We start from the raw sequence: 23,542 nt of genomic DNA on the forward strand, positions 1-23,542 counted from the left end.
GAGACATTTTAGATCAATTCTTTTTTCCAGATCGCAAAAATCTACAAGCTCAACTTGTAAAACTGCGAACCTAATCACTGTCTTAATATGTTTTAAAAAAGAGTGATTGATTTTTAAAGTCATCTAGGAACTTTAGGTTCAAACACGCTATAAAGAATATCGATAATGTAGAAAACTTACTTATCGATAAACGGGTTCGACATACAATCTTACAACTAGGTAAACTTGTGACATCTCGTGCCTATATACACACATATATATATATACGTGTTGAACAAGCGAAACCAATAAAGACCCTGTTAAACGTTGCGAATTTACTCGTCATTGGTAACAGCGATTGCATAAATCGTCCCATCAAATAGCCCCTACTATTTTATCGCACATACTTGTTTATAGCGATGGAATTTGAAACGTTTCGAACGGTTTCTCTCCTTTCACTTTCAATTGTCCATGATAAAAAAAAATAATATTACGAGGTGACAATATAACCTCAACATATGCACATACATAAGTCAGAGCACGTGTTATGTAGCAACCATGCCACTATTAGGTCACGTGACTACCGAGAAATAATACATTCTTGGCGAATAGAATTAAAAACGTTTAATTCAAGTCGCTGTGAACATTTGTAACCTTAACTTGCTTGGTACAGTAGTAACGAGTAAATACGCAACGTGTGATACGGGCTTAAGTTAGTCATAGCATCTTGCAAATGCTAAAACCATTCAGTATATAATCATGATCGTACCCAAGTGCATCGAAATACTTTGCTCGAATTATTGGACATAACAACGCTTGCAATTTTCTTTTTTCTTCTTTTTCTTTTCCTTTTCATTAAGGATCTATCATTCGTATAGAAGCTATCAATAACTGACATCGCATACGTCATCAAAAATCACATGTACCTGTTCTTAACCGGTAAAACTACCAATTCGATGATCTTATTTTTATTTGTCTCCTAACATAATTATAAATTTATCGTATGCTAACTATAATATAAATGATAATTATCAGAAACCTATGTAGGAATAGTATTATATAGATGAAAATTTAATTAAAAAAAAAAAGAAATAAAGAAATAAAGAATGTATTCAACCTGCCAGCATAAGATCTAACGAGAGGACACGCTACCGAAAAAGACTGACGATCTACGAATTCCTGCTTTATTCTAGTGCATTGTAATATGTAGAAGAGAAGATACACGTCAGCAGGACTCGAGAATATTCAGTGAAAGAATTAAATAGTAGTAAGTCTGTCAGCTTATTATTTTGTCTAATTTTGATAATATTTCTTTTTCACCCACAAAAAGAAAAAAAAATTGTTTAAACTAAATGACGCAAAAAGAAAGAAATGTATTTCAATTTACATTTCAGATTAAAAAAGCTATTGTAAATAAAACACCGTAGATAAAGTATTGTGTGCATTCGGCGCGTAACCAGAGACATCTACTCCATTTTCGAAGCAATTAACCGCTACTTATGGCCTTTATACATAATACCGAACAAGTGATATCAAATAGTAGTGATTGGTTCACCGATGGTATCAGTAGTACATCACCGAATCCTAATAGCAAAGTGGAAATCACGTAAGTATAAAGGTAACCGTTCACTTCAGAATTTTTTCTGATGCACTTGCTTTCGCAAGTTTTTTTATCGATTTGAAAACAATTTAAGAGAATTCTTATTTTCAAATAGATACTAACAATTTTGCAGAAAACTTATTATCAGATATAACTCTCAGAATCCTGTCCATTGAAAAAGATATATTTATACCTGTTTGTTACATTTACCCGTTTTGCTATTCGTTTTGCAAAAAACGTGAAATAACATTTCAATTCATCTGTTAAACGTTCAATTTATTTTATATATTTCATATATTTATTTCATATGTTTATTGCATATAATTCGAAGATAATTCGAAGATTTTTATCCCGGTACACACTCTCCGATAGTTACTTTCAAAATACGAGACTAATTCAAATTTCGCGCTTCGAAAAAGCTCTCCGATAGTAACATTCTTTTACTTTCACTTGAAATACAGCATATAAATCGCTCTCGGACAGTTGAATTCACTCTCAAATGCATTATCCGTTCACTAACGAGAAATACTCTCGAGAGGAACTCGCGAACGATTGTTCACCCACCCTCGCAGCGTTAATACTATAAAACTAAACTATTGAATAGATCTACATTCATATATAAAGATATAAGTAAAATCTTAAAAAAAGAAAAAAAGAGGATTAAAATATTAATTGTTGACAGTCCCGTTTACATCCTTGATGATCTTAAACTTTCTCTTAAGGGTCATATATTATCATCGATATTATTTGACTGTGAAAATTCGTTGAACGCTTGTTAAGAATAAACAAGACATTGTTCATCATTGCCCGAGTCTTAGATAATTTTTCTAATAAATTTTAAAATTTTCTAAAATATGCAAGAAAAACGAGGCAATTAACACAAAAGGTAAATTGTAGACAGCGAGCTATATTGTTCATATGCTATCTTTAAAATAACCGTTTTTAATATCTTAACAGTACTATCGCTTCGAGTAAAGTACCGCATATCAAACATTTAAACATTTTAAATGTACTACATAAACGAACATGCCTACAACTGATAAGCTATCATTCTTTCCCTTTCACTGTTTCTTTTTCCTGTTTTTTTTTTTTTTTCAAATTATTCCAACCATCTTTTCAAATAGTCAATCGCAAAATTACTCTCAAAAAAAGTAAATTTCTATTAATTTTAACATATGACATAATCTATTTGACACGAAGGTATCTTAATAATAATCTTAATCGTAATAATATAATAATAATGTATATATCATTTATATTATTATTATACTTCGCATATTATTCAATCAATCGAAAGAAATGAAAATGAAGACTCATTTCGATTCATTTAAATTCAAAAGCATACTTATGATAAAAACATGGACGCTTACAACGTCCATGAAAACACGTATTAATACTAATTTCGAATCATTCCGCGCGCGATTTCATGCATCGATTTTAAATATATGAACTGACATGATTACGAAAATGATCTAATTGTCATTTAAAATATTAAGAAACAAATTTTGTCACGCGCTATTCATAAAATTTTCAAATAAGATAAAATAATTATTTTTCAATAATAAACTATATCTATTTTTCCTACGTTTGTCATTATAGACAAATAATTTTTAATAATGTTATATACAAATATATACAAAAAAAAATATATTAAAACGAAAGATCTATGTTATACAATTATATATATACTTTAATAATCATCGGCTTATATATCTTAAAGTTTTATAATCATTATGTCAATCTTTATATTATTATATCTAATTATTATATTAAGTTACTATAACTCCATTATTTCGATCATTTTTGAATTTGTAGAAATATGGATCAAAAGAAAGTATCTTATAGGAGATCATGCCACGTTCAACAGCGTGGAATTTGCGCGACTCTCGTATTCCTCGTTTTAATTATCGGTACGATACTTTTCGCATATACAGCGTTTGCATCATCCCTCAAGGACAATACTATACAACAGGTGACATTTGTAAGTATTTTTTCAATGTTGACACAGACGTACGTATTATATCATATATTATTAGATTCAATCGGTTCAAACGATTTCAATTATCCTCACGCATGATCCATATTAAATTTATTTTTCTTTTTATAGCTTTTCCGACATGGCGATAGAACTCCATTAAGAACTTATCCTACGGATCCATATAAAAATTACTCATGGCCTGGCGGTTGGGGTGCTCTTACAACGGTAAAATCAATGAATTCCTGTTTCTTTTCTCGCTTTTTTATTTATTTTTTTCTTTCATCTCAATGCTTTAACATCACAATAAAAAGTTCAACATTTAAAGTCCAACCGTGTTATCTTATATCAGCGAATTATAATGAACAAGCACAGCTGATGTTTCTTTGAAGTACAGCTGAAATATTATAAAATACACATGTCTTTACACATCATTGCATATTAAAATACGCTTGACGTATTGAAATATATTTGATTTCAGAAAGGAATGCGTCAACTTTACTTTATTGGAAAAAAAATTCGTAAAAGATATAATTCCATAGTCGATTTGAAATTTAATAGTATGACTTCATTTATACGCAGCAGTGATTCCGATCGTTGTATTATGTCGGCGCAAGCACTACTTGCTGGATTATATCCACCAACAACTGATCAAATATTTGTATCTAATTTAAAATGGCGTCCAATTCCAGTGCATACAGTACCTAGAAATATGGATAAGGTATATCTTATCGTTCTTATTATATATGTTAATAAAACTAAATGTAAAAGAAAGGGGGGAATTAAACATACTAATTAATAAGTTTATCTTATAATACAAGTTAATTCAAGCTTTCATAATGTTTTTAATTAATAAAGATAAGAAAAGATTGTATCTGTACTTCCCGGTTTTCAATCGTATCATGTTATTTTTAATTAGAATCATCATTTACCGATCGAATGACTCAGATCAATCAATAAATTATTACAATAGGTAATAGTGGTTAAAGCTCCTTGTCCAAAATTAAAACAAGCATTAGAAGAAGCATATGTCAACGAATCGATAAAATCTGATGGGAAATTGGAAAATTATTACAAGGAATTAACAATGCATACTCAGCAGCCAGTGAAAACTATTACAGATATAGAGTTTTTGTATAATATACTTTATATCCAAAGTAAACACGGCTTAGTACTTCCAAAATGGACGAAAAAATATTATAACGACGAAATGAAAACCATCGCAGCTCGTGCTTTGACTTTACTCACAAGCAACACTTTGCTACGACGTTTGCACGGAGGTAATTTCATAAATTGAACATCGATCACGAATATTTATCATATGCACAAATAATTAATTATTAATATCTTCTTTTTCTAGGACCTTTATTAAAACAAATTGTAAATCAAATGCAAGAATCGCAAATTAAAAAAGATTCGAAAAAAGCATACTTCTATTCTGTTCACGATGTAACTTTGGTAAATCTTTTAAGAACTATGGGATTCACGAATGAATTATTTCTTCCAGAATATGGGGCTATGATCATTTTTGAACTTCATTCATATTCTGACAAGGAGCAAGAAGTAAAGGTGACTTTTCTTTCGTCGTATTTTATTTTATTATTTTTTTAAAACAATTCGAAACAAAATAATACAAAGATTTGTCGTTTATTTTCATAGGTGTCTTATTTGAATAGTACGAAATCGATCGAGCCGCATTCTTTGAATATACCTAATTGCGAGAAACCCTGTTTATTGTCAAACTTATTGAATGTATGGAAAGACGTAATACCTGTTGATTGGGACAATGAATGTATTTTATGAATATTTTAAAAATTCACACCGATTCATATTCATTTGATTGATATTTATAATCTCTAGATTAATATAAAAGAAGATCTTGAATATAAAAGATCTTGAATTTAAAGATGATTTCTATTCTTTTTTTTCATATATTAAAAATTTTTGAATTTGATCACTGTATTGTAAGACTAATACTGTTAATATAAGTATTTTATATAAATATATTTAAATAATTATTTGATATAAGATACATTCAGTAAAATCGTACAATACATTTATGTAATCAATTGTATAATATTGTGTATAAATATCGTTTTTAGATGAAAGTCGATTTGTAGTACAGACTTTCTCATTAAAAAAAGAAAAAAAAACGAAACATTGATACATTATCTTTACATCTAACGAATGCTTAAAATAACTCCAACTTTAATAGATAATCTCGTTAAAACCGGTAAATTGACACAAGATCGTTTAACCAGGATGTGTCCGCTTTACTTACGCAACGAATGACACTGAATCGCTTGCATATATCATTGCGTAATAACACCAAGGATTATAGTGCAAGTGCGAGAGCTCCCATTCGTCAAAGTACTGTCTATCAAACTTTGAATTCGTCTTTGTACAAACATCTGTTACGATATTTCATTGAAATTAGATATCGTTTTTATTCATGAAAACTGCGTTGCACATTCCAAAATAATTGTTTTATCAGAATACATAACGTAAGACGTACAAGAAGGTTTATGTCTCTTCTATAGTTCTCTCTCTCTCTCTCTCTCTCTCTCTCTCTCTCTCTCTCTCTCTCTCTCTCTCTCTCTCTCTCCTTTCTTTGACGAGATAGATAACTTTCTTGAAAGGCCCTAATCGGTGGATCCTTTTAGTAAAGAATTATTCACCAATTCTTCTTTTCAATAGGTTAATAATGAGCTTAATGATATTAATAAAAGCCCGTGGAGATTGTAGATAGATGTTCTTACTTTAATAATAGATAAAATATATAATAAATTAATGTTACTGGATATATCTTTCATTTATTTCATTATTGGATTTATTTATTTATCGTAGATATATTTATTGAATTTACTTATTTGAATATTTCATTATTTTCATCATTTCATTCAATTGCATATATATTTATTTTAGCTTAAGATAAACAAATTCATACTATTAGAACTATTTGTTTTATATTTATATACTATATACATACAAACAGCATACATACAGTATACACACACATACACGCACACAACAAAAGAGAATAATTCTGTTCAGAGTTTCACTGATGATCATAAAAGAAACATTTTTAAAACACTTGTGATAAAATCATTTAAGAATAAATGTTTCTTAAAGACAGATTTGCGATTGACCGACTGACCTTTGACATTATACAGATCTTTTGTAAATGAAGACGTTTCTACTAGGCTCTTTAATGTATTTAACTTTGACCTCGTAATAATAGATATTCGTGGTATAATAAAAAGAGAAAAAGATTATTGACACTAACAAAAAATTTTATCAATTTATCAATTATTTAAGTTATAGAATTTAATACTATTTTTTTTTAAATTAGTCATCTTCGGGCCGTACTTCAAAATATTTTTTAATACGTAAATTATTCAAAATATGTAAAAAGTTTTTTTTCTAAGAAATGTTTACAAAATTGATGTCAACGATTATAGAATAATGCAAGAAAAATCAAATTGATAAATATTCGTAAAAAATATCAGTTATGCGCCATTTTATAACACTTTTTAATAACGCATGAATTATTTTAAATAGATAAAAGACTTTTTAATAAATATTTACAAAATTCAAATAAATGATTATAAAATAATAGAATATAAATCGTTAATAAATATTCGTAATAAAATAGAGCAATACATAAAAAGAAAAATGAAATAATGGATTGCACGTGTAATTTAATTTAAAGGAGAGTTTAATGTCCAATAGAAATTTAATCTAAAGCAGCAGTGTTGTCTATAAATTTTTCATAGAAGAAACTTCTTTTTCTTCGATTATCAATATTGTTAATTAATATTTATTATTATTATTATTAATTGAAAACAGAATAATGTACGAACGTTTTATAAAATGTAACATTTAAATGTAATCGCAATATTTGTTGTTCGTTCGCTTCTTATTCCTTTATAGACGCTATACAATCTCATCTCGATACTTGTTATATATATATATATATGTATATATATATGTATGTATATACGCACACATATATATATATATATATTTGGATCTTGTCACTTAGTAGTGACTTTGCGCTGGTGCATACGAGAACGACACGTCGTCACTTCACCATTGTGTCTGTACGTTTTAATACGGGGAAACAGCTCGGTATATCGCGTCATTATCAGAAAGCTCGCCTGTTCATCGTTTATGAATCGTTATCGTGGTTCTATGAACGTTAAATATCTCGTTAAAATAGGATAAGCCAAAAATTATCAATATCATTTTTAATCTATCAAAATCTCATTGTTCGGTACTCAAGATCGTGTAAAAGAAACGTCGAAAGCAAAAGTACGTTGGAAAATAGTATACATATATAATATAACATTAATAGTTAAATCTTTTTTGGTAGTAGAAGGACGACCATTTGTTTGCATCGATCGATTTAAGATCGTCGGTACGTGTACGACTAACAAAACATAAGACAGGTTAGTTCCCATTGCTTTCTCTATATTCATAATTAACCGATTCGTTCTCATGAAAATTTCTTGTCTTCGCTTTCACCTACGTGTTCATTGTACTCATTGTTATATATAACAAATATTTATTAAACTTCTTAATTAATTTTTCAAACATTAAAAATATCTAATACAACCTTGCAAATTTTATATCATTATTGATCAATAACTTATAGTTTCGATAGCATTGATATTAAAAAGAAATAATATGATATTATTTCAGGATATATTGTGAATTGTCAATATGTTCAGTTGGCTCAGTCGAGATGAAAATGGCAAACAAGATCTCTTTGAGAATGTTACTGAAGGTCTTAAAAAGATCTACAAAGCTAAATTGTTACCCTTGGAACAACATTATCAATTTCATGACTTCCATTCGCCTCAATTGGATGATCCAGATTTCGATGCAAAACCTATGATCCTTTTAGTAGGACAATATTCTACTGGAAAAACTACATTTATTAAGTATTTATTAGAACGTGATTTTCCTGGAATAAGAATTGGCCCTGAACCTACAACAGATCGCTTCATTGCTGTTATGTACGATGAAAAGGAAGGTGTTATTCCTGGAAATGCTTTAGTTGTGGATCCAAATAAACAATTTCGACCACTTTCCAAATTCGGTAATGCATTCCTTAATAGATTTCAATGTTCTACCGTTGCATCTCCAGTTCTTAAAGGAATATCTATAGTTGATACACCTGGAATTCTTTCGGGGGAGAAACAACGAGTATGTATCTTTGTATAAAAAATAATTTCTTAATATGATAGTCTTAATGAATGTATATTGCATTTTTTTTTTTAATTATATTTACAGGTAGATAGAGGTTATGATTTCACTGGCGTCTTAGAATGGTTTGCAGAAAGAGTAGACAGAATCATATTATTATTCGATGCACATAAACTCGATATTTCTGATGAATTTAGAAGATCTATAGAAGCACTAAGAGGCCACGATGATAAAATTAGAATAGTTCTTAATAAAGCAGATATGATAGATCATCAACAATTAATGAGAGTATATGGTGCACTTATGTGGTCTTTAGGAAAAGTATTGCAAACTCCAGAAGTTGCTAGAGTTTATATTGGTTCATTTTGGGATCAACCGCTAAGATATGATGTTAATAGACGGTAAAATCTTCTATTTTATCTTATTGATTTTATTTATCTTATTAGGTTATTTATTTTAAGTCTTTTTTCTCAGATTATTTGAAGATGAAGAACAAGATTTATTTAGAGATATGCAATCATTACCAAGAAATGCAGCATTAAGAAAACTTAATGATTTAATAAAACGAGCTCGTTTAGCAAAGGTGAAGAATGATGTTTCATTTAATTCTATAAAGATATATTTTTTTAAAGATAGCCTTACTAGACTCAATATCTTTTTTGAATTATAGGTGCATGCATATATAATCAGTGCATTGAGAAAGGATATGCCAAGTATGTTTGGTAAAGATTCCAAAAAAAAAGAACTTATTAAAAATTTAGGTCAAATTTATGATCAAATCCAAAGAGAACAACAAATTTCTCCTGGAGACTTCCCAGACCTTCGAAAAATGCAGGAATGTTTAATGCATCATGACTTTAGTAAATTTAACCCAATAAAAATCAAACTATTGGAAGTAGTAGATAAAATGCTTGCAGAAGACATTGCAAAATTAATGGCTATGATACCACATGAAGAAGTAACTGCCATGTCAGAACCATTAATAAAAGGTATACATTGATATCTAGTAAAGAAATATTTCATTAAAAACAAAATTAAACAAAAATTGATAAAATTAGAAATTCAAAACAGAAGCCATTTTTTATATATAATTATTTAATTAAAGTAAAAGAATAAGTCATATGGTCATATTAATACTAGAAATAGGAGATTACTTTATTTCATATCTTATCTTCATTTTTTTTCATTTTCATGAATCATCTATAAAAGTATAAAAGAATTTAATGTTCGTGATATAATTTTATAAGTAAATTAAAAATAAAATTATCTATACTAGGATACTTATTTTCAATGAAAGATTGAGAGATCAAAGAAAAAAATACTTGTAATTTAAAATAACATTAAATATTAGAGACAGCATTAGCTATCTCTAACATAAACATTTAATATGTACAGGTGGTGCATTTGAAGGTGTAGAAGATCAAATTAGTCCATTTGGATACAAAAGAGGTGAAGGTATCGATGCTGGTGCAGGTGAACCTGAATGGATTGTTAATAAAGATAGATACAAATACGATAGTATTTTTGAAACGCTTGGTCCAACTGATGGAAAGATTACAGGAGCAGGTAAAGTAACAGTTAGTTTTTATGTTTATTTTATATACTAATATCAGTATGGGTCAAATTTATAAACAAAAAAAGAAAAAGGAAAAGGTACCAAATAGGTCCAAGCACGCTTCCTTATATAATTTTAGAATTGATTGGCTAATTGTTTCTAGAAATTAAACTGAATTTTCTATTACATATATATATATATATATATATATATATATATACACCCTGTCTATCAGGAAAGTTCCGAGATTGGATTAATAAAAAATAGAAAAACGTTAAGATGATGGTTTCAATGATTCAGGTGTTCTATATAGTCTTCCTCCACTTAAATACAATGCACAGAATGCTTATACAACCATGTGAAACTATCAAAAAAGTCCTTCTTTGAGATGTGTTCAACTCGCGTATCACAGTAATTTAAATGTCGATTATGTCGTCAAAGGGTTGATCCTTTATGTGAATTTTTATTTTGGGGAATAAAAAAAAGTCACTCGACATCAAATCGAGTGAATATAGAGGGTGGTTGAAAACTGGCACTTATTTTTTCTAAAAACTACTACACTGTAGCCATGTGAGCAGTCGCATTGTCGTGTAGCAAGAAAAAATCCGTGACACGCGAATTAAATAACATCCCAAAGAAGAACTTTTCTAACAGTTTCACATGGTTGTACGAGCGTTCTGTGCATTGTACTCAAATGGGAGAATACTATGTAGAACACCTGAACCATTGAAACCACCATCTTAACGTTTTTCTATTTTTTTTTTTTTTAATCCCGTCTCGGAACTTTTTGGAGAGACGGTGTGTGTGTGTGTGTGTGTGTGTGTGTGTGTGTGTGTGTGTGTGTGTGTGTGTGTGTGTGTGTGTGTGTGTGTGTGTGTGTGTGTGTGTGTGTGTGTGTGTGTAATTTTAATTCATGGAAGTTAATAAATTTAATCTTTTTTATAATCTTATACACAACATGTGTTGTGTGTCCTGCGTACTTATATGATGTGTATATATGTATATGTGTGTGTGGAATTACTCAATATTTCATTAATTCAATATTTATTTACATTAAATTTTATTTATAGCTGCAAAATCTGAAATGATAAAATCCAAATTGCCAAACAGTATGTTAGGAAAAATCTGGAAATTATCTGATATTGATAAAGATGGCCTTTTAGACTCAGATGAATTTGCCTTGGCTATGCATTTAATTAATGTTAAACTTGAAGGTTATGATCTTCCAGCAGAACTTCCTGATCATTTAATACCACCTTCGAAACGAGATATTTAAATTATGATCAAATTATATACAGCACTTTACTGGTATGTATTATAAATATTTATAATTAAATATTTCATTTAATTTTAAATGTTAACATTTATTTTAATGAATAATTACAGATTATTGTGCTTGCTTCTCAATGGTTATAAAGAATATTTATATACTTGTAAAAAGAAGATGTGCGATACAGAGCTTAATTGTAAATGGTAAATATTTGGCATAATATCTAATAATTGAGATTTTCAGTATGGACTGAAGGTAAATAGAAGTAATAAATTCTTTTTGTAAAAATACCAATATAAAGAAGAATATTATTTAAATGATTTCTCAGATTAAAGTAAAGAAAATCTCATAACATAATCATAATGAAAGTAAAATGTATATATATTATATAAAGAAAATGACAAGCCATGTTCAATTATATTTAATTTTTACAAATGATAGTGCAATCCAGAAATTTTGATACATCATTAATAATATAACAATATTACAATCTTATTTAAAAACATAAATTTGTAAACGCTGTATTAATAGTCTTATAATCATATAGGTATATTGGGATGCATAATAATATAAAGTGTTATGATAAATAGCAAATGATTTAGAAATATCAGTAGCATTGTCACATTATGTGAAATATGCTATCTTATGTGTATATTTTTATATATTGTTATATTATATGAAATTATATTTATTATACACAAACACGCACATGTGCTTATAAAAACAACACAAAATAAAATTTCTACACTATTGTTATTAATATTTTGAAAATTTTTGTATTACTGTATTAATAACACAATGTTTTTAAAATTTTCTGTCGATTATGCTATAATTTCTTGAGAACATTTAAATAGTAAAATCATGCGTACCTTCTTAAAATTTGTTATTTATAAAAAAAATAAGATCCTTTTTTTTAAACAAATGCTAGAAAATTAAATAGAATTTTTAAAGATCTATTCAAAATTAATTTTTAATACACATAATACACTGTTCAAGTTCTGAATACTTTTAAATTTAAGTAATGTATTTTAAAAACATCTTGTGCAAGTATAGAAAAAACAGTAATCAAAAGAAATGAAATATGATATACAGTACAGTCTTGTTTATCCATGCATTTATGTAAAAAACAACTTTTCGTATTTTTAACTACATTTTACTTAAAAAAAATTTTCTCTGATAATATTAATTCGTAAGAGCAAGAATTACTTATGCGCATAATATTTCTTTAATAATTGTTATATACACATATATATACATTTATTTGGATAATCAAGAACATACTGTAATAAAAAGAAGCAAACTGACCAAACATCTATTGCTATTAAATAATACATATGAAGATTTTAAGTAGTCTATATATATAGAAAAATATAAAAATTCTTAAACATTTCCTCTTATGAGTTACTATTTATAGATATATTTAATGTGGTATATCAATACTACTTAGCTAATCATAAATATAATCACTATTTGTAGCAGATAATAGCAGTTTCTCTATAAATTTCTTTTATAAAACTATATAACTTGCTATTGCCATTCACTTATTATTTATATATTTATGCATTTATCTGTATTTACTCATATTTTACACTGCACATATTTTGAATGCTAAAACACTTTAACTTAATGTTTCCATAAAATTTGATTATACATTGGCCAAATAATTGTGTTACTTTTTACTTTATTTATATTTGATTAAATCACAAGGTTTAGAAACAAATAGACTATAATATATATAAAAAGATTTTATAAAATTATATTAACAGATTACCTTAATGCATTTTATCCATTATCATTTATTGATATGTATAGTTAAACATAAATTTGTGTTTTACCACACCAACCAAAGATATGACATTAAGACTGTAAAAATCAGTAAAAAAAATGTGGTTTATTCATGGAATAATTATTTATATCATTTCTCATTTTAATTGAATTATTTAAAATTGGTTGATTAAATTAAAAAACAAAATATTGTTTTTCTTTTATTTATATTTTAATATTCAAAGCTTGTATATATATATATATATACACACACATATATATATATATACACAGGTTGGTGTTCTTATACTTACACTGCCTACACGTTTTATAATTTTTGTGATATATAAGTATAACATAGCAATTGAATAGATTTATTACAATGAACACATAAAACATGACTCAAACTAAAAATATATAATTTCTAATCAGAATATAAAAAATAGAATAATTATTAAATATTTTTAGAACACATTCCATATATAAGATGTGTCCAATTTCATCGTTCAGATAAATCTTAAGTTTGATACAATAAAATTTAAAAATATCTTTATTATATTGGCTAACTTTTTGCCAATTAGTTAAAAAAATAAATTTATACGATTTAGAAAAATATATGGATTTAAAAAAAAATTGTTATACTCGACCGCCGAAAGTGTCTTATTTTCCATTTGAATATTCACTTTTGTAAATATTATTAATGTGTCTATCCTTATATAAATCTTATATATGTATTTAGTGTCCAATGAACAGCACTGTACAAAATATAAGTAAAGTCACTATATAAAAGTATGTGGATTATCTAAATAAAATTATATAAAAGATATGTATATGTTATCCTGCATATATGGTATATATATATATATATATTCATACATTTATATATTGACAAAATTATTGTTTGCTTTCATTAAAAAATATTTTTTCTCCTGTTTCCTTTATCTTATAAATTTATTTTAATTATGTCAATAGATTTCATTTTGGTAAAACATGAACTATTCCTAATATTAAATTATAATAATCAATATTAGTAAAGCTATGTAGTAACGTATTTGTTATTATAATTGTTTGAAAAAACATTTATTCTATATTTTTGATTCGTTTCTTTGTGAAGAGATACTTTGTTTTTGATTGTATTATCTATCACAACATATAACCTGTATAATAAAATTAATAAAACATTATTTACGAAAGAAAAGACTAATATAATATTACAGTATATATTTCTGTAAAAACAATTTAAGAAATATCACAGTAAAGATATATATCAAATAAACGCGCGCGCGCGTGTGTGTATGCGTGTGTGTGTAAAATATACGAGTATTTCATATACAAGGAAGTTGGATTGCACTGTAAATAGTGCAGTAAAAATTAAATTATATACACATATACATGTATACAATTATAAAATACCCATATTAAATATATACATATAAAAACATATACTATATATACGTATATATATTGCTTACGTTGGTTTACAATGATTGAAAATATTATTGTTATTTAAAAAACTATACACTTTTTGTCAATTTATCTTGATATAACTTAATTTTTTATCAATTACGCATTGTTTATATTGTATACATTATTTATCGTTATAATTCATCATGTTTATTTTTATTGTTAGAATTTAAAAAATTTAATACTTTTTCTTTTATCATTTCAGATGATATTGCCGTAATTTTAAAACCCTTGTCAATATCCTTTATGTCATACTTTCGATCGTAAATAATTAATGTTGGATACGCTTTCACGGCTGCTTGTGAACACTGTGTCGGATAAAGATTGCAATTAAGTCGTCCAAAATATACCCTGTTGTTAAATAACTGGAACAAAAATACATTTTTGAAAATTAGCCTTCATATCCATATTTCATATTTATTGAAATAAATATATTTCATAATTTTTGAAATGATAATTAATAAACAATACGATACAAAATAATAATATAATATAATATTATATGCACAAACGTAATGATATATCAATACCTGTGCAGCAATTGAAATATGTGGATCTAATGTTTGACAATGATCACACCAAGGTGCAAAAAAATCTACAAGCCACACATTCTTTCCAGAAAAAACTTTCTTTCGTAAACTGGTTGGATCTAAATCATACACCTTTGTTGGAAAATATTTAGATATCCATTTTAATATGTGCAACATGTTATGTGATCCATCGTATTTTCTAAAATTAAGATATTTATTATTTGTTACTGTTGATTATAATTTTTAAAATACAAAATGAATATATTATAAAATATCAGAATGCCGTTGTTTACACTTACATTGCTTTATTTAAATGTTTGCGTTCTCTTGGATACAATCGTATAGTAGGATAGCTTCCAACTTCTTGTGACCTGCATAAAGCATTTTCTGACTCACAATCAATACTGCCTATTTTTACAAAAGGTAGAATACGCAAAACTTTAGCAACAGCAGTCCATTCTGATGCTAAATGTTGACAAGGTGCACACCATCCAACAAAATAATCAATTACCCATAATGTCTTATCTTTTTCTTTGTCAAGATATTGATGAAAATTCTTAGCAGATATTTGTATAACTATATAAAAATAATTAAATTAAAGATGTGGATATTCAATTACATAATATATTATAAATTTTATACCTCTTAATTACCTGATGGATTTTGTATGTCATTTATAAATTGTATTATATTAGCTGATGTTTTTTGTGCTGTAAATTGATATGTTTTACTTCCATTTATAAGCATCGCAGTTGGATAAGAACGTATGTTGTATTGTCGACAAATTGTAGAATGTACAGTGCAATCAATCGTACCAAAATGTACTACTGATGTATTGAATTGCATAGATGCCTTACGAAGTTCTGATAAAAACTGCATACATGGAGGACACCATGGTGCATACCAATCAAGAAACCAAACTTCTTTAACTAAAATAAAAAGATAAAAGATTAAAAGAATAGAAGTATAAATATGCATTCTATTCCTGTTTAATTTTAAATATAATTTACCATTATTTCTTTGTAATATAGATAATACTTTATCGGCAGATAAAGCCCATAGATTTTCAGCTTTAATACTACTTGTAGTAAATTTCGCGATATCATGAATTGTATTTTTTCCATGACTTAATTCAAATGCTCCTCCAGACTTAAGAACACCCCACATTGGATACCGGTTTATATTTAATATATTGCAAAAATGTCCATACTTTCCACAATTAATTTTACCTATGATTTATAAATAAGAAATAAATCTTAAATCAGTTGAAAAATATTGAATTGAGATATGAAATATAAAACAATAGATGTATATGGAATGATACCTAGATTAATAGTATTAATAATGTTAGGGAGTTTCTTTAATATTAAATCTAATTCAGTTGAATGACCTATATAAAAACATATGAGCCAACCCATTCCTGGCTTTTTTCTAAGATGTCTTCTTATTTCCTATATATAAATCGAAATTAAAGATTTATTACATAAAATTATATTGAATATGAATTTGTTTTTTATAAATCATATTATGAAGTAACATTTTATTACCTCAAATTCATCGTCACTAAGACTCTTTGGTTCCGGTAATTGTTCTAAAACTTTTTCTACTAAATCTTTTATATTATCTACATTCTCAAATAATATTGGTAGCCAGGTTTTTTCATTTTTTATTGGCAAAAGGATCGCACAAGTGTTATCAGAAATATCATTGCATTCATTTTTCTTGCAACGAAGTAGTCGAATATTTAATGTTTTATCCTGTAATAATCATAATATATATATTACTATGCATTAAATGATATATATCATTAATTATAATTAACATATATTAATTATTTCATATTAAATGTACTTACAAAAATAGCACCAACTTTAAGAAGATCGTTAGATGTCAAACATTCTTTGTTATTTTTGTAAGTAAATACAAGTGTGGGTTTTTTAATAAGTTCATTATCTTTTATAAAAAGTTTCCAATCTGATAAACTTATCTCAGGAATATTAATATCCAACTTATTTAATACAAAATCTATTATTGCTTCGTGCGTTCTTTCTCCTGTATATAATTTCCCATTTGTTGAATTCTGGAATTATAATATATTTTAGCACGATAAACGTAATGCAAAAATTAAATTATGACTAGTTTAAATATAACGTAAAATAAGTACCTTTGCAATATAAAATAAAGAAGGATAAGCTGCTATTCCAATTTGATGACAAAGTTGAAAATCATCTTCACAATTAACTGCTCCTACTTTTATAACTCCTTCAAGTTCTTCAGCTATCTTTCGCCACATTGGTGCTAAATGATGGCAAAAGCTACACATCGGCGAATAAAAATTCACCAACCACATTTTATCCGAATTCAATACATTTTCAACTGTACAAAATTAAAAAAATTATAAGAATCTTCATTTTATTAACACTAACCATACCAGCATTTCATATATACCTATTCTTACACATGACCGGTTCAAAAATGACCGGTTACAGAATAAATGTTTTTTTCAGCTGGAATTATCAATGTATTCTAAGAAGTAATGCATAGAACGTAACTTTTAAATAATAATAAAATATTTTTCATGTATTTTCATTTTTATATGTATCATAAATAACAAACAGAAGATCATAGGGGTAGTCTTTACTTTACTTAGAAATAAATGAAAGATGCTTTTAATCTTTTAATTGCACTTTTTATAGATGATAGGATTCTCCTTCATACATTTACCACATCTTTTACAGATCATACAAGATTTATATTCCTTGCACAATTGTATGTGGCATGTTTTTCGCGAATGCGAAATATTACATTGACCACTTGATGTTCCTTATATGTTTTCCTTTTCTTTTTGGAGAAATTCGTGATAATCTTCGACAAGCTTTTTTCTTATTTAATAAAAATTGTTGTCTGGATATATTTTGTCCACTTGTTTAATTATAAAGGATCCATGCATTGATACCGCTCAAATCAAGAATATTAAAAAAAATTTGCACAGGGTATCTATAAGATTTTGATTTGACACTGTACTTTCTTGCTATTTGATCGGTGATATCGATGCCGAATTTGATTTTATTATAATACGCAATTGTCTCAGGTATTCGGTTTCTGTTGTTATTGATTTTTACACTTTTATGCTTCAAACTTAGTATTGCAACTTTTATACTTGATTTGGATTTATAAATTGTTAGAGTACAATTATTTAATTTATAAAGTACTGTTAAGAAACATTCCATTTTGTCTTTTGCTGATTTCATTAGCTCGGACAATTCTTTTCTGTTACTTTAAATAGTCTCAAGTAATGTTCATTTTGCCAATAATTTTGTTATCAATGATGCACTCGTGAAAAAATTATCCGTCGTAACATGTCTCCAATATCAACTAGTTTGAGGACAACAAATTCACCAAGTAGTATTGACAATGATCGGATTTTTTCTTTTCCCAAATATGGAAAATCGTTTATAATGTATTTACTGTTGGCATCTGAGCCAAAAACTGATGCTAAATTTATCAGGCTTACTTAGTATGTACTGTGTAAATTTATATCTCATTTTTATAAAGAATAGTTGCTCATCAATAGTCAAATTCGAATTGGGTTTATAACTATTTTGACTATTCTTAATAAATCTGTTCCATATATGTGAAATCAGAGTAAATTTGTTGGTTTTTAGATTTTCGCTTCATTATGTTTTTTTATTAAATTGGAGAAATATTGTGTCAAAATGTATACAACTATCTATAGTTATGATATTTAAGTTCAAAGATAAGATCCCAAGAAAAATTTATAGAATAATACAAATTTGTACACCGGTCAAATGACCGATCATGGCAAGCAAGTCAGGCGATAAATTTTTCTCAATAGAAAAAAAGAAAAGTAAAAGAAAAAAAAACAGGTAAGAAATTGATTAATCAGAGAATTAATCTCTAAAATTAAGAATTTACAGAAAGTTAATGATGAACGGAAAAAATAACAATAAATGTACAATTTATAATTAAATGTTGAACTGGTCATTTGACCGGATCTGGTACGATTAGTGTTAAAGTAATATCTATACTACAGATATATATAAAATTCAAATACATTTTATGACTTACAATAATCGTTTTTGTTAAGAGTCACAACTTGTGGATCATCATCATAAATTCCAAAATTGTATTTATAATAATTCCAAGAATGATAATTTGGCCTTGTATTGATATTCTCAAGTCCTTTTTCTCCATAAAGATCATATTTTTTTCTTAATTCTGGGTCTTTTAATACTTCATAAGCTGTTGTTAATCTAATAAACTTTTCGTGTGCTTTTGGATCATCCTAAAATATAATAATAATATCTTATTGTATATCTTGTAATATAATTATAATCTTCCTAATGAAAAATTGTTAGTTTACTTTATTTTTATCAGGATGTTGAGTAACTGCAATTGTTTTGAAAGCCTTTCGGATTTCTCTTTGATCCGCAATCCTACTTATTCCAAGAAGATCATAATAATCTTCAGCCAATATTAGAGTAATTATTATTAAAAAAATTATTATATATTTAAACCTAGAAAATATTTATAAACAAAATTAATTACAATAAAAAATTATTTAGTAAATAATTCCATATTAAAATTAGATTCAATAAATACAAGATAGTTTGACAATTGATAAGTTTATATGAGTGTAACTTTGTTTAAAATAAATTATATATTTTCATAATATGATAAGTAAATATATAAATATACATACATTTTTTACTAGATATGTAAAGTTTTACAAACAAAAAAGCTAGTACAAAATATAATTAACATTAATTTCTTTGTAAAACTTTTCAAATAGATATCCAAATGAAATCATATCCTTTTTGCCATATTTGGAGATTCTTATAATATCCTCACTGGTACAAAGTGATGTAGATCTACGAAGTCTATAACATGTATACAACTGAAAGTAATCTAACCTTCAAAAAGCAAAGAAGCTGAAATATTTTTAAAAATAGGAACATTCTTATAAATGTACTATTAACAAATTAAATCTATGTTTTTAATTTCTAAAATTAATTACTTTTAAATAAAAATAACATTTTATGATCAATTAACTATATTCGATTTATTGCAAGTAGTATCTTTATGCATTATTTTATTTACTAAATTATTTAATAATTCTATTCATAATTTCAAAGTTATTTGATGAAATTAACGCAAAAAAATTTATTGCAAAAAAATAAAAATAGAAATAATTTTAAAGATCTTTGATTTAAAATTCCCGCCAAAAGTTTTCATTGAAGGATACTTCTCTATAATATATTTATTTTAGGTTTGCAGTAGGTCTGTATAGAAATCTGTAAAGTATAGGTCTGTAAATGACACAGATTATAACCTATAGATAATAACTCTGGTTTGACATATTCTACAGGCATATGGTTGTACAATCAAAATGGTTTTTTTGGAAAATGACGCGGTAATTTCTTAAATAAATCTAAATTATTTGTTATAAATATTAGAAAAGTAAATATAATGTTTCAGTTCTTAGTGGAGCTCACAAGGTTGTTTGATAAATCAAGGTTATCTGGGTCTGTAATGCTCACTATTAAAAGGTGTAAGTATTTTTAAAGGTAAATTTATTTTATTTCTCTTAATAATATAATCTACTTTTCTTCACTATAATTACTATCTTTCAAAGAAATTGTTTTTGATTGGTTTAATCATCATTTAAATAACTTTTTACATGTAGATAATATTTTAAAATCAATGTTAATAAAAATGAAATGATATAGTTAGAAATTTAATAAAGATTTATTTGTAAAAACTTTTTGTGTGTATATATAAAATATTTATTACATATATAACATCTTATATATCATAAATAATGTCAAAATACATCTTGTTTAATTGATAATTTTTGTATCATAGTTAATGGACACAATAAACCTGTACCTAGAAAGGGCAGACCACCATTATCAACACCAAGTGAATTTCTTTGTCTTGTGCGAGCTACCTTCCGCAGCAAAAAAATTTCAACCATTGTATGTATAATTCTAAAATTATATAAATATAGATCATGAATTTAATCTCTGTAAAGAAAACTGTTAACTTTCTTGGATTTTAGATACATTCCAAAGACGTTAATAAGTTCCAGCAGGCATATTGGAATCTTTTAAAAACAAATATAAATGGCCTGAAAAAGTTAAAAAAAGTAAAATCAGCAAAACCTAAAGTTCATTAAAATAATAAATTGAAAAGACCACGTTTATTTACTGTTATTACAATTTTCCTAACATTATATATATATATACACACAAGATTTTTTTAAATGTATAGGCAATATTAAGATAAATAAGAAATAAAATACGTTTTATGTAAATAGTTGCAATAAATTATTAATGAATAACTTATAGCTGAATAAATTAATTCATAAAGAGGTTATTACCATAAATATGCGCAGATATGTTTGGATATTTGTGAAATTGAAAGTATTTGATTCTGATGGCATTATTGGTTATCATTCAAATTTATAATTGATTTGAATCAATCTTTCAGTCGTTAATTTTTCAATTAATCATATCATTCCAATTGAAAAAATTGAAAGATAGTGTTTTTTCTTACAGAACTTCAATCTAGATTAGATTTAACCAATGACCACGAATAATGATCAAACTTAATATCTGTGAAAGGATAAAAAATTATATAGCCATGACAGTATGATATGATTTAATTGATATTTTTAATAATGATTGCACACATATTTATGCTTAGAAAGTATTTCAATAAATTAAACAAATTTGCAGAAATTTGTATATAATAGAACATTAAAGTAAAATAAAAGATTATACGAATACTGTAAATTGAATTTTATATTAGTTATTAATCTTTTCATTGTAATTATAGATTTCTTTAATAACAAAATAAATTTTATATTAATATATAAAAAAGAGATGCTAAAGACTGTGATGTTATGGGTGAATGTTGAACAGTTGAATATATGTGATGATATGGAGAAGAAAATGATAAATAAGATGTGATGAGAGACTAAGATAAAAAGGACTTTGATTTAAAGTTTATTTAAGTCAGTCACTCTTGGCTTTATAATAGTTTATGCCAGCGATAAGAACAGATGTAGTTTTTAACCGATTTTGATATACAAGGTCTCCTTTTAAAAACGAAGGTTTAATCCACCGGTCCTCCTTTCCAAATTTTTAAAAAAGCTTCATTTTCTTGGAAAAAAATCGTGTTAACAAATTGTATTTTTTCAAAAATAAGATATAATAATTCAAGAAGAGTTTATTCAAAAATATAAAACTTTTCCAAAAACTCGAAAAGTAGGATCGGTGGATTAAACCTTCGTTTTTAAAATAAGACCTTGTTCATCAAAATCGGTTAAAAATGACATCTATTAATATCGCTGGCGTAAACGATGTTTTCGATATTTTTCGCAAAAAAAGTTTAGTACTGTGGCGCCTCTCGAAATTTGCAACAAAGAAGAAGCTTGTACCCCCACTACTGATTTTCATATCACACTTGCATATATATGCCCGTAAAGTTTAGATTGCTGCTTAGTAATATCGTGTGTGTAAATAGCAATATCAGATTTTGTAAACGTTTCCAAACGTAAAGAATGCGTTTTACGACGCTCGCATTTAGAAACTTCAGTAACTCACTCGATCATTTTAATGAGCTTTGGACAAACTATGATAAAAATAAGAAAATACATGTCTAATCGTTCATGTCAATGGATCTGAATTTTCTTAATATTTTTCACTTTTTGAACAATTTGTAGTTCAAAATTGTAGTTTAAGATTTTATAGACTAAAAAGATAGGCATTCTATAAGTAATGTGTAGCACATTAGTAATTCTAATCTAAATTCGTAATTCAGAAATCGAGGCTAAAAGATTGATTTTTTTTTTTTTTTTATTGTATCGATGTAAACAAAAATAATGAACTAATTAATTTTTTTTTCCTTACTTGATAATATAGTAAGGTGTTATTATTCAATCTCTTATATTTATTTCCTCTACTGATGATTAACGTAAATGCAATGATCTATGCTAGATAGAATACAGCAACAGTATAATTTTGTTTGATGACAAATGCATACAAAGTATACACATTTGTCGATTATTTTTTCAAAATTAATAATTAGTGAATATATATATTATATATTATTTTTAATAAAGATCAAAACACGAGTTCATCTTCACATTACCTACGAGATTTTTCTA

At 26.5% G+C, this 23,542-nt stretch overlaps 4 protein-coding genes across 7 annotated transcripts; 3 read left to right on the forward strand and 1 right to left on the reverse strand.

The window, feature by feature from the left end:
• Nucleotides 1-759: 759 nt before the first annotated feature.
• Nucleotides 760-6,357, forward strand: LOC122634835 (lysosomal acid phosphatase-like). 2 transcript variants are annotated; one of them, XM_043824177.1, is made up of 9 exons: nucleotides 760-918; nucleotides 1,104-1,246; nucleotides 1,374-1,585; nucleotides 3,395-3,560; nucleotides 3,687-3,782; nucleotides 4,036-4,275; nucleotides 4,528-4,834; nucleotides 4,915-5,123; nucleotides 5,214-6,357. In XM_043824177.1, exons 3-9 carry the CDS (start codon nucleotides 1,479-1,481, stop codon nucleotides 5,355-5,357), a joined length of 1,269 nt encoding a protein of 422 aa, XP_043680112.1. In that variant the 5' UTR covers nucleotides 760-918; nucleotides 1,104-1,246; nucleotides 1,374-1,478; the 3' UTR covers nucleotides 5,358-6,357. The 2 variants fall into 2 exon arrangements, with proteins under 2 accessions (XP_043680112.1, XP_043680113.1); XM_043824178.1 differs by lacking the exons at nucleotides 760-918; nucleotides 1,104-1,246 and having other exon boundaries at nucleotides 1,461-1,597.
• Nucleotides 6,358-7,609: 1,252 nt separating this feature from the next.
• Nucleotides 7,610-16,319, forward strand: LOC122634786 (EH domain-containing protein 3). Of its 3 annotated transcripts, none has more exons than XR_006328467.1 (9): nucleotides 7,610-8,005; nucleotides 8,259-8,765; nucleotides 8,853-9,166; nucleotides 9,240-9,348; nucleotides 9,436-9,754; nucleotides 10,161-10,331; nucleotides 11,391-11,628; nucleotides 11,707-11,845; nucleotides 15,024-16,319. XR_006328467.1 is itself a non-coding variant. In XM_043824079.1 (9 exons), exons 3-8 carry the CDS (start codon nucleotides 8,280-8,282, stop codon nucleotides 11,594-11,596), a joined length of 1,605 nt encoding a protein of 534 aa, XP_043680014.1. In that variant the 5' UTR covers nucleotides 7,610-7,868; nucleotides 7,933-8,005; nucleotides 8,259-8,279; the 3' UTR covers nucleotides 11,597-11,628; nucleotides 11,707-16,319. The 3 variants fall into 3 exon arrangements, 1 of the variants encoding a protein (XP_043680014.1); XR_006328468.1 differs by having other exon boundaries at nucleotides 11,707-11,793; XM_043824079.1 differs by having other exon boundaries at nucleotides 7,610-7,868; nucleotides 7,933-8,005; nucleotides 11,707-16,319.
• Nucleotides 14,561-20,630, reverse strand: LOC122634785 (dnaJ homolog subfamily C member 10-like). Its single transcript, XM_043824077.1, has 12 exons — nucleotides 20,072-20,630; nucleotides 19,733-19,886; nucleotides 19,438-19,654; nucleotides 17,513-17,724; nucleotides 17,204-17,428; nucleotides 16,896-17,105; nucleotides 16,673-16,799; nucleotides 16,359-16,577; nucleotides 16,002-16,277; nucleotides 15,648-15,924; nucleotides 15,349-15,547; nucleotides 14,561-15,183 (listed from the first exon to the last, which is right to left on the reverse strand). Coding segments are annotated over exons 1-12 (2,349 nt in total). The 5' UTR covers nucleotides 20,074-20,630; the 3' UTR covers nucleotides 14,561-14,952.
• A 31-nt stretch (nucleotides 20,631-20,661) lies between these two features.
• On the forward strand, nucleotides 20,662-21,558 carry LOC122634787 (signal recognition particle 14 kDa protein). The gene is made up of 4 exons (XM_043824080.1): nucleotides 20,662-20,782; nucleotides 20,848-20,920; nucleotides 21,235-21,347; nucleotides 21,431-21,558. Exons 1-4 carry the CDS (start codon nucleotides 20,759-20,761, stop codon nucleotides 21,545-21,547), a joined length of 327 nt encoding a protein of 108 aa, XP_043680015.1. The 5' UTR covers nucleotides 20,662-20,758; the 3' UTR covers nucleotides 21,548-21,558.
• Nucleotides 21,559-23,542: the final 1,984 nt, after the last annotated feature.

Source organism: Vespula pensylvanica, chromosome 16, assembly GCF_014466175.1.
Source record: "Vespula pensylvanica isolate Volc-1 chromosome 16, ASM1446617v1, whole genome shotgun sequence".
NCBI classification, from domain to species: domain Eukaryota; kingdom Metazoa; phylum Arthropoda; class Insecta; order Hymenoptera; family Vespidae; genus Vespula; species Vespula pensylvanica.